The 17,140-nt window shown below is 44.0% G+C and overlaps 1 protein-coding gene across 1 annotated transcript in view; it reads right to left on the bottom strand.

The window, feature by feature from the left end:
• The window catches only part of LOC120958656 (diencephalon/mesencephalon homeobox protein 1-like), a 93,162-nt gene that overhangs the window by 40,297 nt on the left and 35,725 nt on the right, over positions 1-17,140 (bottom strand). Inside the window, exons 3-4 of the mRNA XM_040381607.2 lie at positions 13,504-13,595; positions 13,319-13,420 (exon numbers count right to left, since the gene is read on the bottom strand). Coding sequence (XP_040237541.2) covers positions 13,319-13,420; positions 13,504-13,595 — 194 coding nt within the window. The remainder of the gene's footprint in view (positions 1-13,318; positions 13,421-13,503; positions 13,596-17,140) is intronic.

The following is a 17,140-nucleotide window of genomic DNA, read 5'->3' as shown; positions in this document are numbered from 1 at the left end:
GGGGGGGGGGGGGGGGGGGGGGGGGGGGGGATGGGAGTTTTCATAAGGGAGGAACAATTTGCCAATTTTTGTCACAGTTTGTTGCTAACGAGATGATAACTTTGGGCACTGAAGGGAAGGTGTGTCTGTGTTAAGACCGTTATTGATATCCCGCTGGTGGCAAATTGATGCTTGTCGAGCGAAGATGATTGGTGCAAATTGTGGTTTAAATATTTTTTTTTTTTAATAATTGAGAATTAAAGATAAACCATTGGCTATAATTGAAAAAATAGAATAAATTTAAACATCTTTCTATCATTGCAGAACCCATCCAATCAGACCAACTGTCAATTTGGATGGGAAAGAACCCCTTAGGGTCACGCGTCGGATCGGCCACAAGCTGTCACTTGATGCCACATTATTCAATAAATCGTGTGTCTGTCAGATAAAAATTTCTTACCTTCGTTCGTCTCCAATTTCAAGTCAAAATGCCATTTATATCGAATTTGCAAACATTTTTTCTTTTCGTGCCAATTTTTACGCATTTCTTCTTCAAACGACACTCGTCCCGTACACTTCAACTTGTCATTTTTTCCCACCAGCTTTGAAATTGGATCCTTTCCTTCTTTTTTTCTTTGTCTTCGAGACACCGATACTCCCAATAATGATAATAATACCCGTCATAAATTGTGTGACCGTTTTCACGTCAAGTGTGCCGGTTTGCTCAGCAGTTTCTTTAGAACCCAAAAACGGTTCTCTTCTTTACAATCGCTTCGGAGAGGTAAGGTAATTGAATTAGGATTGCGACAATGTTCGGACACGTGCTTACACGGTGGTTGGTAGCTTTAAAGCAGCGCCCAAGAGTGGTTGGTTTGCGCTGGCTTTCTTTTTTTTTTCTTTTTTGCTCCCGTCCATTCTCACCCGAACACCGAAACTAATTCTCGGCGCACAATTTGTAACTTGACACCGGCGTAAGTGGAAATCTCCGGAGGGTTCCAGATGCATTTGTCTGGCTGGCGGGCAAAATGGGAAAATGGGAGAGAAAGGACGTATCTTATATTTTTTTGTATTTTTTTTTTAATATTTTAACAGAAAAATGAACATGAAATAAATGTAGCAAAACAAAAAGTTAAAGAAATTGAAGGGTTAAAAATCATTAACTTATGATTAAATAGAATACTTTGATATTTACTTTGCCGTATAAAAAACTTTGAGTAAAATATCAAACCGCATCGATCGAATCATCATAAAACTAGTAAAATGTGTTTTTTTTTACATTTTTGCACTTTTTTAGCATTGGGTATTCACAATAAAGAGATTTTTAAAGACATGAAAATAGAGTATAAAATCTTTAAGATTTTGACTAACTGAATATGACTAAAAATAAAAATAAAACTAAAAATAATATAAATAAGATAAAAATAAAGATAGAGTGAGACAAACAAAAAGAGTGAGATATAAAGAGAAGGAGAGGGAAAGAGAGCGATAAAGAAATAGAAAGTTAAAGATATAAAGAAAGAAAGCGAGAGAAAGAGAGAAAAATAAAGCACAAAAAGATCCAAACCCAATTTAAATATAAAATAAACCGAAATCCAATAGGTTGTCCACAGGAATTCTAATTCAAATTTGAATTCTAATATGAGATTCTTGTGCACCATGCGATCTATCCGGTTCGAAGGACCATATTAAAAAATCGATAAAGATAATAATAATAAAAGATAAGAGTAATAATAACAAAAATTCGTGATAAATCATATCATCCAATTTTAGACGATATCAAACAGAATATAATTGCAGAACAACAACTGTAATTTAAGCCATAATTTCTAACGTATGTAAAGTAAAAACCATTTTTATAACCTTGCTGTTTAATGACTAAGAATAATGCATAAAAAGGTTTTGACAAGAATATAATAATATTCATTTCATATTTTCCAATTATACGAAAAACAAATCTCAACACCTTCCCCCTAACAAACCTCACCCCCCTTTATTTGCCAAATCAAACCAACCAAAGCAAGCCAAATCTCGCTCTCAATTATTTCCATCATTAGCAACATTCTGCAAAAGTAGTTGAACCGTGAAAGTGGAACCCGCTTCCGCACTGGTTCAACACTGGCAGTGGGCTGATTAATTTAAGATTAGTAATCATATAACACTGTACACACCTACACATAAGCCGTGTTGTAGCAAAAGAAAAAAAGGTTCACTGTCGGCAGCGTGAAACCTCTTCCCCTATTTGCCACCAGCAACAACAGCAGCGACAGAAACTCCAGATTGATGTTTGCCTTAAGCTTTAATTACTTCAGCGCTATTTCTGCGAGCAGGCGAGCGGGCGCGCGTTCGCACACTGTCGACGCCGGGGCTCGGTTTGTCTCGGTGCCTCGGAGGTCTATTAGCGCGAGCCAAGCATTGCCGCCATTGTTTCTTCAATTGTTGCTTAATTATATTTACACAAAGTTTACTTCTCATCAGCGAGCGAGACCCCCGGCGAAGGCCTCCTCCACCCGGGCAACACACACCGTCTCCACCGTCTGGGGCTGAAGTGCAAATCAGAAAATGAAGTGAACTTTTCGCAAAGGGTGAGCGAACGCGTGAAGGTGGGGTTGCGGGAGGTTTCGGCTCAAGCTTCTTGAGCTGGAGTACTTTTCCCTCGTGAAGAGTGATATTTTAAGTGCTTTCTGTGCTTGCTGCTCAACAAACGGTACCGGAACCAAGGTACGAAGAAGTCTCCCTATTTTTTCTGCTTGTCAACCGAGAACTACAAAGGCAGAAAGGGATAAATGGTGGGATGCAAAAAAAATGGAAAGGGCTTTGAAAGAAGCAAAGAACACCCATCTCATGTCCATCTTGCAAGAACAAAGGGGTTCAAATGTACAAAATGCATTCAAACGAACAAAGCAAAGCAAGCAAAGGGGAGAAAGAGACAGAGAGCGAAAAAAGAAAGAGACCCCAGTGCCCCACGTACGGTGGAAAATTAAATAAACAGCAAAAGCGAAAACTCACTCATGGTAGCGTAAATGAATTGTAAATGAAAATGCACCCTTTTTTCATCCTGGTTTCCTCCCTAGTAAGGAAAAGCGGGCGTCGTCCAATCTCGAGCCTTCCTTGAGTGGTACGTCCACTGTACTCTCTCGGTTGGAGAGTGATTTCGTGTAAGAAGTAGGCTGTGAAGCTAGGAGAAAAGGGTTTTTGTTGTTTCCTCTTCAACAACAACGCGGGAAAAGGTGTTAAGTTTTTGGGAGGCTTGTCGCTCGCTCGCTGTCAACCGGAACAGTCCGTAAAAAGGGGGGGACAGAAGGAACACACTCACTTCGTTTGACCCTTTCGGAATGATTAAAAATTCAAAATCCTCGGCTGCACAATTTTGTCAGCGTAGCGCACACACACGCTCTCTCAACAGCAGCAAGCGCTTTGATTGAGTTGCGAAAAAGGGATGAATAAATTTCGTTTGATTTTGTTTTTTTTTGCTGGAGCAAATGCTGTGTTTGGTTGTTTAAATATTAAAAGGTGGATTTTTCTTGGATTTCAAGGGAATGTTTTCATAAAAAATTGTGTTTTTTTTTTCAAGTAACTTTTTCCGCAACAGCTTCAAGCTAATATAATCTAACAACATTTTACCTAGTCTTTTATTGGTATAGTTTTCTTTAACATTTTTGATGTTCTTTTATGTTTTTAGTTTTTGTTTTTATTTTTTTGTATGTTTTTATGTTTATTGTTGTGGTTTTAGCTTTATTATATTCTTATTATATTCTTATATTGTTAAGAATATACTTTTCCATATTTCATGTTATGTGTTTTCCATTTTTCATCTTATTGTTTTAGTTTTCCATTATTTATTTTCTTTAATATCACTTTTGTTTATGTTTCTATTGTTTTATCTTGTTGCATTATTCAGCTAATTTAACTGTTTTTACTTAAATAACATTGTAGGCCATGTTTATTTATCTTTTTAAATGTGTTCAAGCTCTTACTATTTTTTTTTTATATTTTTGTATTTTTGTGATTAATAACGTGATTAATTGCTCCCAAGCAATTGTTAAAGAGAAATATAAATCATGACATCAGTGTGAAAGGAAGTGCTCCAAAAAAGTGCCATCTTTTGAAATATTAAAAAAAAAAATTTGTGTATGAATCAACAAATTACTTTCGATTATGAATATTATTTATATACTAATACATAAATTTAATAAAACTGGACCACAATTTAAAGAAAACTCGGAAAACATCGCATCTAAAATCTAATTTTTCACTGCGCAAAGCTTTCCCATAGCAATCCCATTGTATATTCCAACACGTGTACTGCTTTATTCCCACTAATTCCGATTTTCTACTCGTTAATGCGGTAAAAGCGGACACTACCCGCACACACACACAGACACACCGAACCACACAATCCTGGAGTGCGCTCTAATCGTGTTGACCTCGTGTGTGTGTATGTGTGTGTATGTGTGCTAAACTTTAATCTCCCACACCGAGTACAACCAACTGACCCCAGCGGCCAAACACCGCGGAGCCAAACCAAGAAAGGAGATAGGAAGCGAAACACTCACACACACACAAAAAACAACTCCAACGGTTGCCAGCAGCGGGAAGTAATTTGGTTTAGGTTTCGCATGGTTCACCCATATGCCCAGCACGTTGTGTTTTGCCCGTCCAATGGGTGCGCTTGGGAAAGAACCGCAGAGCTCGGTAGAGAAGTTGGGTCCACGGCTACGAAACTAACCTTATGCAGCAGCAGCAGCAGCATCGACATCACATTATCGGATTATGGGATTTACGAGGCAATATTAAATTTTACCGAATCGTCCAGCGACTAGCCACCTTGGCATCATCCCGCCTTCACCCCTGGGGGGAGTATCCTGTCAGTGGTTGGAGTATTGGGCAAACGGGGGAAAGGTGTGGCCTTAGGTGTTCCACACCACAGGCGTAACTCAGCGTACGTTGTTTCTAATGCTGCTGCTGCTGCTGCTACTGCTGTTAAGTCCGTGGCCCGTTCCTGCATTACGCTTCTTGCCCCGAATGCCAACAAGCTTCTGTAGCACCGTGAACGAGAATCAAGCACGGGAGCTGTCATCAAAATCCGTACCAGAAGGACACGGTAAAGTCGAAACAGCGTACAGCGAACCGCATACAGCAAAAAAAACCTCCCGTACGGTGGAAAATACCATATTCACATATTCGTAGAGCATGTGTCTTTCCCACTGTCTGAAACCAGTTTGCCAGACTTTCATAACGAACCACGAGGGCGACCGACACACACACACACAGACCCATGGGTGCACGTGAGGGGGGGGGGATGGTTTTATCTTCCCCAAAACCTTGCAACAAGACCCTCCCGGGTTGGGTTTAACGTAGTTTTGCACCTTCAACTGCTACCGTGGCGCTTTTCTTTCGACTTTCGCCCTGCGCTCCGTTAGACAAAAGTGCCAAGGCAGATGAATGTCGACTGGCTGGCCGGAAATTCCGATGCAAACTCCGTGCGGGAAGCGCATTTTCCCCCCGTTCCCCCAGCGACCTGTCAACGACTATGAACCGTCAAGGAGCAGAGCAAAGTGAATTACGAGACACTGGGAAAGATCTCCCTGTTGGCCCCTGTTCCTGGACGCGCAGAGGGAGATGTAGCGCTAACGTATGCACGGCTGCTGCGGCATTGCACAACTTCCTTTCTCGTCAGTATCATCGCTGCGATCCAGCATCCAGGGTTGGGGTTAGGGGTGAAAACAGTAAATGATGATAGTGTGTGATAGGAAAAAAAAGGTTCAGAGGAGCTCTACTTAACCAAACAAGCTGCCACAAATTTGAGGTAATTTCATTCGCTTTCGTCGGTTTTTCCGTGTGTGTGTGCGTGGGTTTGTATTTTAGTTCCTGTCTTCTTGCATCAAATCGCATGAAGTAGAGTAGATTAAGAAGGAGCAAAAAAAAAGTCGGAACCTAATAGCGATATTGCGGAGTTTGTGTGTCCCCGCCTGTTTGTATGGGTTTGAGATGCGCAAGTGAGGAACGAAAGAAAGCTAACAAAGTTTGGCAATTGCATTTAGGTGGTGGTTTTTGGGCGTTTTTTTTTCTTTCTTTCTGGGGAGGTCAACGGAGAAAAGTGTGTTTTTTTCGTGAAACGCAGAGAAAAACTATGACAAGGATGATGGGCCTATAGTTTTTGCAGGCTTTTACTTATGTTAGGAAAAGGCAGTGCTATTGATGAGTCCAACCCGGACGTATAAACGAGATGAAATGAAATGACAGCTAGGGAAAGTGACAGATGAAATGACAGGGAAACGGTTGCAGGCGCTTCATACCAGTAGCGAGTGAAGCGAGCAGCAGGTGACACCGTTTTAAAGTTTTATTGCTATTTTATTTGGATTTGTATTTGTCTTCAGGAGAATAAATAGTTAAACTAAAACTTTCGCCTTGTGGCTGTACGCTCTCGCACTCAAACTGTGTTTACATTAAAAAGCCTTTAAAACGGTTCCAAAGGTGAAATGGGCCCAAAAAGGAACGATCACTGCCAGGCTTGCGGTGATCAGCGGGATGATCCGGATTTTGTTGCATGTGACAAGTGCAATTTATGGTGGCATTTTTCGTGCGCCGGATTGACGGAACCCGCGGAAGCTGTGGAACAGCGGAAATGGTTGTGCGTGGCTTGCCAGGCTAAGGAACGGTCCGGCTTGATTCAGAGGACGCCGGTCAAGCACACAGAACAAATGGAAGCGGCAAATGCTAACCTCAATCTGGAGGAGGTTACGCAAAACGTGGCTGAGAAACATAACCTCAAACTGGTTGAGGTTATCCAACAAGCGGCAGAAACACCCATGCCTTCTTCAAGTGGGACAAGCTACAACGCGGTGAGCAAACCTAACCTCACTCCTGCTAAGGTATCCGACAGTGTGGCTAATCGGCTAGCCATTATGAAGCGGCGGCAGGAGGCGGAGAGGAAACGGATGGAGCTCGAGTTGCAGCTGAAGTTTGTGAAGGAGGAGGAGGACTTGTTGTCCGAGGAGTTGGGTGTGATTGCGATTTCGGGAGCATCGACTGTGACACCGTCCCGGCCGGATGGAGAATCGATGCGAGGCTCGCAGCAGGATGAGCGTGGTCCCGCCCCGCGACTGGAAAGTGTTCATCGAAACGTGCCAACCGAATTACCCGAGTTTTCAGGGGACCCGGCGGAATGGCCCGTATTTATTGCGCACTACGATTACACAACGGAGAAATGTGGTTTTTCCAACTGGGAAAACATGATACGGCTGCAGAAGGCGCTCAAAGGACCTGCGCTAGAAGTTGTGCGAAGCCGTTTAGTGCTACCGGAGGTGGTGCCACAAGTGATTGCGACGCTGCGATCGCGCTATGGTCGGCCGGAACATCTCATTTCAGCGCTGATTGGGAAAATGCGTCGGATGCCTGCACCTTGCAGGGAGAAGCCCGATACTGTTGTGGCGTTCGGCGAGGCAGTGCGGAGCATGGTAGATCACATGCAGGCTTCTGGTCTACGGGCACACTTGACCAACCCGTTGCTGCTGCAAGAGATCGTGGAAAGGTTGCCGACGAGCGAGCAGTACAGCTGGGCACGGCACATACGAGGCGTGACGGAACCGGATCTTATCGTGTTTGGCGAATTCATGACGGAATGGATGGACGATGCTGAAACGTTAACCAGGCTGGATTCACCCTCATTGAAAGCAGTAGACAGGAAGAAACCTAACACCAAGGGTTACGTGCATGCGCACGTGGAAAACCAGGGAGCGACCACATCGGGAACAAGAGCCATCCAGGTAGGACAATCTTGTTTTGTGTGTAACAAACGGGGACACCTTGTGAGCAAATGCTTCGCGTTTGGAGCAATGGCGGTGAAGGACCGCTGGCGGAAGGCCCGTGCACTTTCTTTATGTTTTAGCTGTCTGGAGCGGCACAACTGGCGGACGTGCCAAAACAGAGCGGTTTGCAGCATTGGTGGGTGCACGCGCCGACATCATGCGTTGCTACACGGCGCTGAGGAGTCTCGCGAGATCGGCAGCGAGCAGAATAATATAGAAAGCCGTGAAGGAGGAATCGATGGTGGTGTCATTGCGGAGAGTAACCATCACCAATACGTGTCATCATCATCGAAGGCGCTATTTCGAATAGTGCCTGTCACCGTGTATGGACCGGCTGCTACGGTGACGACGTTTGCGTTTTTGGATGAAGGCTCGTCCATGACGCTGGTGGATGACGATTTGGCTGAACAATTAGGTGTTGAGGGCAAGGTGGAGCCACTTTGCATCCGTTGGACAGGCAACACTACAAGGGTCGAGGCTGGATCCAGACGAGTAAACCTGAAGGTGGGACCTGTTGGTTCTACAAAGCGGTTTGCCATCCACTCGGTACGGACTGTGCCAGGGCTAAACCTACCTCGACAATCCTTCGTGCAGGACGAAGGGAGATGGCAACATTTGGAGCGGCTACCGATTCGGCAATATCGGGATGCGGAACCCAAGCTGCTTATTGGGTTGGACAATTTGCGGTTGGCGGTCCCTCTCAGGACTAAGGAGGGAGGCGTTGGTGATCCAATCGCAGTAAAGACACGCCTTGGGTGGTGTATTTACGGAAAACCGGCGAATCTGGAGTGTGAACGGTTGTTGCATATTTGCGAGTGCAACGACCAAGGTAACATTCACGAGACGATTCGAGAATATTTCGACATGCAGTTGATTGGTGCTGCACACGGCGTCGAACAGGATCCAGATGAGCGGCGTGCGAAGCAGATTCTGGACACTACCACGGCACGAATCGGGAAGCGATTCGAATCGGGATTACTGTGGAGGAAAGATGACATCGAGCTACCTCCTAGCATCGACATGGCGCGTCGTAGGTTCAATTGTTTGGAGAGGAGGATGGAGCGAGATGGACATCTTAAGGAACAAGTACATCGCCAGATTCGAGATTTGTTGAGCAAGCAGTACGTTCACAAGGCTACGTTGCGTGAGCTGGAGGAGGCTGACCAGCGACGCGTATGGTACCTACCAATAGGGGTGGTTACCAACCCAAATAAACCTGGAAAGGTTCGGCTGATTTGGGACGCGGCAGCTAAGGCGCATGGAACATCGTTGAACGACATGCTGCTGAAGGGACCAGACGAGCTGAGCTCGTTACTTGGCGTACTCTTCCGATTTCGTCTGTACGCAGTGGCGGCGTGTGCAGACGTGAAGGAGATGTTTTTGCAGATTATGATACGAAAGGAAGACAAACACGCACAGCGTTTCTTGTGGCGTTACGAACCAACGGACGAGTTGGAAACCTACATCGTGGATGTTGTAATGTTCGGGTCTGCGTGTTCACCCGCAACGGCGCAGTATGTCAAGAACCGAAACGCTCGAGAGCACATGGAACAATTCCCACGAGCGGTGGAGGGAATTATTGAAAGCACTTACGTAGATGACTTTCTGGACAGCTTCGAGACGGAAGAAGAAGCATGTCAGGTATCCCATGACGTAAGGGAGATTTTTAGGAACGGCGGATTCGAGTTGAGGAATTGGACCTCAAACAGTATGGAATTGATGAGATGCCTTGGTGAAGCAAATGGCGACATCAAATGTTTATCATCCATGGGAGATGAGGCGGAACGAGTATTGGGAATGCGATGGAACCCTGCATCTGACGAGCTTGGATTTTGCACTAGGGCGTGCACGACGGTGTCTGACCTCTTGATAGCAGAGAGGATTCCAACGAAAAGAGAGGTATTGCGATGTGTGATGTCCCTTTATGATCCTCTTGGGCTGCTTGCGATGTTCGTGATCCAAGGCAAGATCCTGATACAAGATCTTTGGCGAACTGGCACGCAGTGGGACGAAGAGATTAACGACATGCAGTTGAGACATTGGCGTAGATGGATTGATCTGCTTCCGGCAATAGCAGACCTACGCATTCCGCGCAGTTACTTTGCGGCAGCATCGAAGAAGATGTACGAGAATGGCGAATGGCATTTGTTTGTCGATGCAAGTCAGCACGCTTATGCATGCGTCTTATATCTGAGGATATTTGATGATGCTGGAGAACCTCAGTGTACACTCATCGGTGGGAAAGCTAAGGTGGCGCCACTGAAGCCACTTACTATTCCGAAGCTTGAGCTTCAGGCTTGCGTGTTGGGAGCGAGATTTTTACGCTACACGCAGGAGCATCATCCGATTAATGTGAGACGACGAGTGCTTTGGTCGGACAGCACAGTTGCGTTGTCGTGGATAAGGTCGGATCCAAGAAACTACAAACCCTTCGTGGCTCATAGGGTGGTCGAAATACTGGAGAGCACATCGGTTGACGAGTGGAGATGGGTGCCTACTGACCACAACCCGGCAGACGAGGCCACGAAGTGGAAGGGAAAGCCGAATTTCGACTTTGGTGGCAACTGGTTTCAAGGGCCAGAGTTCTTACTCCATGGGGAGGATGATTGGCCATCACAGAGGCACAACAGCGACGACCCGTCAGAAGAAATACGACAGGTAAATCTTCACGTAGAAGACTCTAACACCGGACTATTACCTATCCGGTATGAACGTTTCAGCCGATTGGAGAGGCTACAAAGGATGATTGGTTGGATTGTCAGGTATGTGGGCAATCTGAGACGAAAGTATCGTGGCGAACTTATTTTAGGAGGTGTTCTACGACAAGAAGAACTCTATGAAGCGGATAAGATTCTGTGGAGGCAGACACAACTCGAGTACTATCCGGAAGAAGTTCGCATTCTGAGTTTGGACGATAACGATGGAAAACCTGGAGGAAGAACGGTATCAAAGCAAAGCCACATTTACCATCTATTGCCGTTTGTGGACGATGAAGGCGTATTGCGAATGCGAGGAAGGATAGGTGCAGCGGCTGATGTTCCTTATTCTGCTAAGTATCCCGTTATACTGCCGAGGGGTTCCCGACTGGCTGAGTTGATAGTAGAGCGGTATCATCGATTGTATCGTCATGCGAACAACGAAACAGTGACGAATGAGTTACGGCAACAATTTCAGATCCCGAAGCTGAGAGCGTTGGTAACGAAGACGGTGAAGAACTGTGTCTTCTGTAAGATCAGGCGGTCACTACCACAAGTGCCGCCAATGGCACCGTTACCAAAGGAGAGGCTCACGCCCTTTGTTAGGCCATTCAGCTACGTCGGGCTGGATTACTTTGGACCAGTGTTGGTCAAGAGAGGAAGATCGAACGAGAAGCGTTGGATCGCTTTATTCACGTGTTTGACTGTGCGCGCGATTCACTTGGAGGTGGTGCACAGTCTATCGACGGAATCGTGCGTGTTGGCGGTTAGACGATTTGTGGCTAGAAGAGGTGCACCGGTAGAAATCTTCAGCGACAACGGGACCAATTTCTTGGGTGCTAGCAGGCAGCTGCGGAGGGAGATCGAGGAGCGCAATGAAACTCTGGCGGCGATTTTCACGAATGCGCACACCCGTTGGACCTTCAACCCACCTGGCGCTCCACACATGGGCGGCGTGTGGGAGCGTATGGTACGCTCTGTAAAAGCGGCGATTAGCACGGTGATGGAGGCAAAGCACGCACCCGACGACGAGACGTTTGAGACAGTGATCTTAGACGCAGAGGCGATGATCAACTCTAGACCGTTGACTTATGTTCCCTTGGACCCGGAGAACCAAGAGGCAATCACACCGAATCATTTCCTGTTGGGGAGTTCTTCAGGTGTAAAGCAGCAGCCAGTGTTACCTACGAACTATAGGGATAGCTTGAAGGGAAATTGGAAGTTAGCGCAGCATATGCTCGACGGAATATGGAGGCGGTGGATTAAGGAATATTTACCGGTGATCTCGCGGCAGAGTAAGTGGTTTGAGAATGTGCGGGAAATTAGGAAAGGAGATTTGGTACTGGTAGTGGACGGAACAATCAGGAACCAGTGGAAGAAAGGAATAGTTGAGCGAATTATGGCAGGACCTGATGGTCATATAAGGCAAGCGTGGGTACGCACCAATACAGGAGCAGTTAGGAGGCCAGTAGCTAAGCTAGCACTGCTCGACATAGCAACTTAGGGTGACCAAATATGGTTGGTCACGGGCGGGGGAATGTTAGGAAAAGGCAGTGCTATTGATGAGTCCAACCCGGACGTATAAACGAGATGAAATGAAATGACAGCTAGGGAAAGTGACAGATGAAATGACAGGGAAACGGTTGCAGGCGCTTCATACCAGTAGCGAGTGAAGCGAGCAGCAGGTGACACCGTTTTAAAGTTTTATTGCTATTTTATTTGGATTTGTATTTGTCTTCAGGAGAATAAATAGTTAAACTAAAACTTTCGCCTTGTGGCTGTACGCTCTCGCACTCAAACTGTGTTTACAACTTAGATTAGCTTTCAAAGTGCATAGTAATCCATCCATAAGGACAGATAACTGAGTATTTTTGTGATACTAGTGGAGAAAATTCATAGGAAATCGGGCCTGATGCTAATCTCAGTACATTAAATGTGCAAAAAGTATTTCCATCACGAAAATTGATGCAGTATTTTTGGATATTCATAAGTAATTCACACTCAAAAAGACCTTACGACAATGCCTTAAAATTCATCAGAATAAAGATAAAGATGATCACATATCAAAGACAACACTGGAGTATCATAATGGCAAATCCCTGCTCATATGGGTGGATTTGGGTTTAAAATGCTTTTATCACCTTATCTTTCAAAAAAAAAGCTGTTAAACTTCGAATATCAACGTACTTATAGTACTTTTTTACATATGACGTAGAAACAGTTCCTCAAAAGCGTTAACTAACAGCGTGAACTCGTCTTTGCTTTCTTGCCCCTACCGGAATTGTTGCTTCCTACTGAACCTACTTGTACCTTTCGGGTTAACCCGAACGACATCGAGTCGCTTAGGTATGGCTCCGACCCGGTAGGTTCGGGTCGACCCGCCCATCACTTCTGTAAACTTGCGACGTAAATGCGATGGCATTTAGTAGCTATTTCTACCATATAGTCGTTAATGAAGCAGATTTCCCTGCAAAATCGAAATGATTGAGTTGACAGAATCCTCCAGAAAAAGTAATTATTGACGACGCATGTACTGAGACCACGTGGACGTATTTTAATGAATTTATTAAATTTAGTAGCTAATGCCTTACTTTGGAATTTCCAGAGAGAAATGTGCATTTTACCTCTCTTTGTCACTTGATGTTTTCCTTTCGTATGTTTTTGTTTGGCTAAAAAACCTTTTATAGCTTTGATACGCTTTAATCACATAGCACTAGTACCTTTCAGTGCAAATAAGTCACAAATAAGACATAACACCAAGAATACTCCAAAAAGGAGCGTCAATGCTTGTGTTTTTCGTGTCTAGTCCTAAAAAGTAATGCAATACAACTGTACCTGTACTCTCGCCTCGGTTAGATTGATCTTCATGGCCAGATCCTCCCGCGTGAACACATCCGGGTAGTGAGTTTGAGCAAATGCTGTCTCGAGCTCTTCTAACTGCAAGAGAAGAGTGTAAAAATAGAATAATAATACAAATCTTTAATAATGACTTGAACTAGAATATATTTTATAAAACATACCTGTTGAAGTGTGAAAGTTGTCCGATTGCGCCGTTGTTTTCGCCGGACGAAGCTTTCGTCGTGTATGGCTGGATGGTAAGAATAGCTGGTGTCTGTAAGGAAATTGTAGAAAATAAATAAATGAGAGCCACAATTGGTTTAGATTTTTAAGGAAAATCGATTTTAAATTTGCATCAATTTACAAATACCCAAAGAACCCGCATTACGAAAACGTATTACGAACAATCAACATTACCATCAGCCAATTCGAACCGTCATTCCCACGAGCCCACAGATTGAAAGCGCACCCCCCTCCTCCCTGGGTTGGTCTTTAATCCCGCGAAGCACCGCACGTAAAGCAAGTTATATGAATTATAATTAATTTCATTATTTATTCATGCAAATAGGAAATTAATTTTTCACAATTTTTATCTTTTCCATTACGATACTCCTTTCCCTGGCGTTGCGGTCGAACGGAACGGAATGCCGCGAGCCCACGCGCACGCACCAACCCGTTGAACGGATGAAGAAGGAGGACGGAAGTTTAAGCCGCAGGGTTGGGGCGAGATTTTTTGTCCATCCGTCCGGTCGGGATTCAGTCGTTCCCAATCGTCCCAACCGGACGCGAAACTGATCCCCACGGGCCGATGGTGCCGAGATTGTGCGTCCGGGGAGAGCTGTGTCTTTTTTTGTTGCTCTCTCTCAGCTCTTCCGTGGCTTTGCACACAGTTCACGGGGCGTTATTTGGCCAGAGAGATGGGTTTTTTGTTTGTGTTGTTTCGTTGCTACTGTATTGTCCGGCAGATTCTGGGCGGAACACTTGTTTTTTTTTCTCCACGCGCCACACCGGTGCATTGAAACATCCTGCGTATTAATGACGATTTTTCCCGTGATGAAAAATTAACATCAAATTACTGAAATCATTCCACCGGCACCACCACCACTACGGGTTGTTGTTCGGACAGGAGCAGTTTTTTGTATGCGTTTGACTTCACCATCATAGCCTTACTTCGAATTGAGGTGAGTTCCGGACGATAAACGAAAACACAAATCACGGTGTGCAGTGCTGCATGCTTGTGGCCAAAGGGGACCTCCAACTTCCAACAGAAAGGAAGGAATATCGATACAAAAACAACGAACGAGACAAGATAATGCTGATCCAGTCGGGTGTTTGGGGGCACGTGGCCGAAATTAACGGTCATCAGCGGTGAAGCGTGCACCAATTATTGTCATTCGGAGCCATTCGCACCCAATTTGGCACACCCGACCGACGATGGCAGATGGAGCAATTGAATTTTACCCACCGTTAATAAGATGGGCTGATGGAATTAAAACCGTTCGGCTGGATTAACGTCTACAGTGGGTACGGCTGGCCGGATGTCGATGGCCGATTGAGAAGATGAGCAATGTGCAGAGGAGGTGTGCAAACTGATGGCAATACAGTGAAATGATATGATTGCTATATATGTTGATACACCGATAATTGTTGTCTCGGAACGGAACAAAACACAAACATGATCAATTATTTCGCTATGATTTATTAATTTTCTTAGAATTATGTTAATTTGATATTTTGACCATTTTAAGAAACATTTGAGGCCGGTGTGGTGTGGTGCAGTCTTCAACTCGTACGGCTTAACAACATGCCCGTCATGGGTTCAAGTCCGGAATAGACCATGCTCCCATCAGTTTAGGACTGACTATTGGGTAATACAGGGTTTGGTTGGTTGGTTCCCATCAATTTTTGGTGGGTTCCCATATTTTTTTGGTGCGTTCCCACGATTTTTTGGCCGTTTCCCAGAATTTTTTGGTCCAATTGTATTGATATTCAACCGTAAAATACCAATAAATTATGGGAACAAACCAAAAATCTATGGGATACGATGAATAAATCGTGAGACGAGCCCAAAAAATGATGGGAACTGACCAATAAATCGTGGCAAACCCTGTAATAAGTCATTGAAAGACAAGCCCACTTCACTAGTGTGGGCGCAGGCATGCCTTGGCCGATAACGGTTGTTGTGTCAAAGATGAAGAAGCATCACCGACAAACCGACGTGACACTTCTAACAAAAAGAGCTTCAAAAGTTGTTTCCTCATTTCAAATGAATATACGTTAAACACTAGCGCCATCTCTATAATGATTCGCTTACTACACTGACACAGAGAAGAAACTGCTAAATCTCCTTTTTGTTTTTCTTCGCAAATTCCAATGCGTATTGTTTTATGTACTTCTCACATCTTTTGCATTGATTTGGAAACTTATAAAATGATTTTCCTGGGTGTTTTGTCCAATAATTCTCAAAAAATAGTGCCTCACACTTCCTTCGCAATTTGTATTTAGAAAAGTTGTTTACATCGAAGCAGCAGTGAACAGAGCTTACTTTGACAGAAGTGTTCGCCTCACTGGAAAATGACAGTACTTTCGTGTGGGACACTTATGTAACGCCAGTGTCATGTCGGTTTGTCGGTGGAAGCATTTTAGCTACTTCTCCATACCTATCTATTTTATGATTCTTAGTTGTACGAACAAGATACTTCTCAATGTACCGTTAAGCTTCAAATTACGGACAGCTTCAAAACCGGACATTCGGCATGTTTTTATTTTTTTAATTGCTTCTGATCTAGGCCCCGGGCCATACCGCTTTTTATTTTTTTTTTACAATGGCTATGATGTGCTAGAAAATATTAAAAATGTGTATGACCCCTAGTAGGCCCTGGTGTTACAGTAAATAAATATTTTCTGTCGATCAGTTCACCACCAGAGACTTTCTTAGCAGTTATGATTCAAACCTACGCCAGTGTTATATCTTTGATAATTCCTATTAATCGCGTCCACGTGCATTGAAATACATCGGAATCTATAGTGGAAGTAGTTATTAACGTGAAAATAACAGTGTTTTATCATATTGTGCTCTAAATTTCATTAAAACACGTATTTAATACTGTCAGGAATTCAGAGCAATATTCTTTATCGTGATTTTAATTCCGGACAGTCCTAGTAAATTGTGATGAATTGCATAATAATACGTTTTATGACAGTGATAATAACAAGAACAAAGAATCAGTGATAATAATAAAATAACGATATTTGAAAAAAGATGTGCCCAATGTGCTTGATGGCCGTACAGGAAAGATCTCCGAATCGCACAGCAGTACTTGTTTGTTCAATGGGTCTAAGAGTGTCGGCCTGTCGATCCAGTAGGACACTGACCCTCAGAATTTGGTGTCCGGACGTTAACATATGTTGAAAAAATGTGTTGTGTGTGTTTAAGTGACGATTATAAACGAGATTTTGAGGCTGTCCGGAATATGAATCAAAACGTCCGTAATTTGAAACATCTCGAGCTCGAATCTGTCGGGAATTTGAATCAAGGTATCGTTGCAATTTCATGAGTTTTTGCAGTGTTTTTAAGTAAAATTATTGGAAATCTTATTTTTTTTCACAATTTTAGAATGTTTGCTTCAGTAAAATGAGTTATGCTGGAGTATGACGAATTAAATATGAATTAGTAAGAAATTATTACGTTCCAAAAATGCCTTAACTGCCCGTAATTCGAAGCATTACGGTATCTGTCTGAAGCATCTGTTTCATGATTCGTAGTCGTTCCAACAGTGCTCCTCCTCGGTAAGTCATACCAACTTTGTAATGAACGGA

Source organism: Anopheles coluzzii, chromosome 3 (genome assembly GCF_943734685.1).
Source record: "Anopheles coluzzii chromosome 3, AcolN3, whole genome shotgun sequence".
In the NCBI taxonomy this organism is placed as follows: Eukaryota; Metazoa; Arthropoda; class Insecta; order Diptera; family Culicidae; genus Anopheles; species Anopheles coluzzii.
This window is presented reverse-complemented; position numbering and strand designations above follow the sequence as displayed.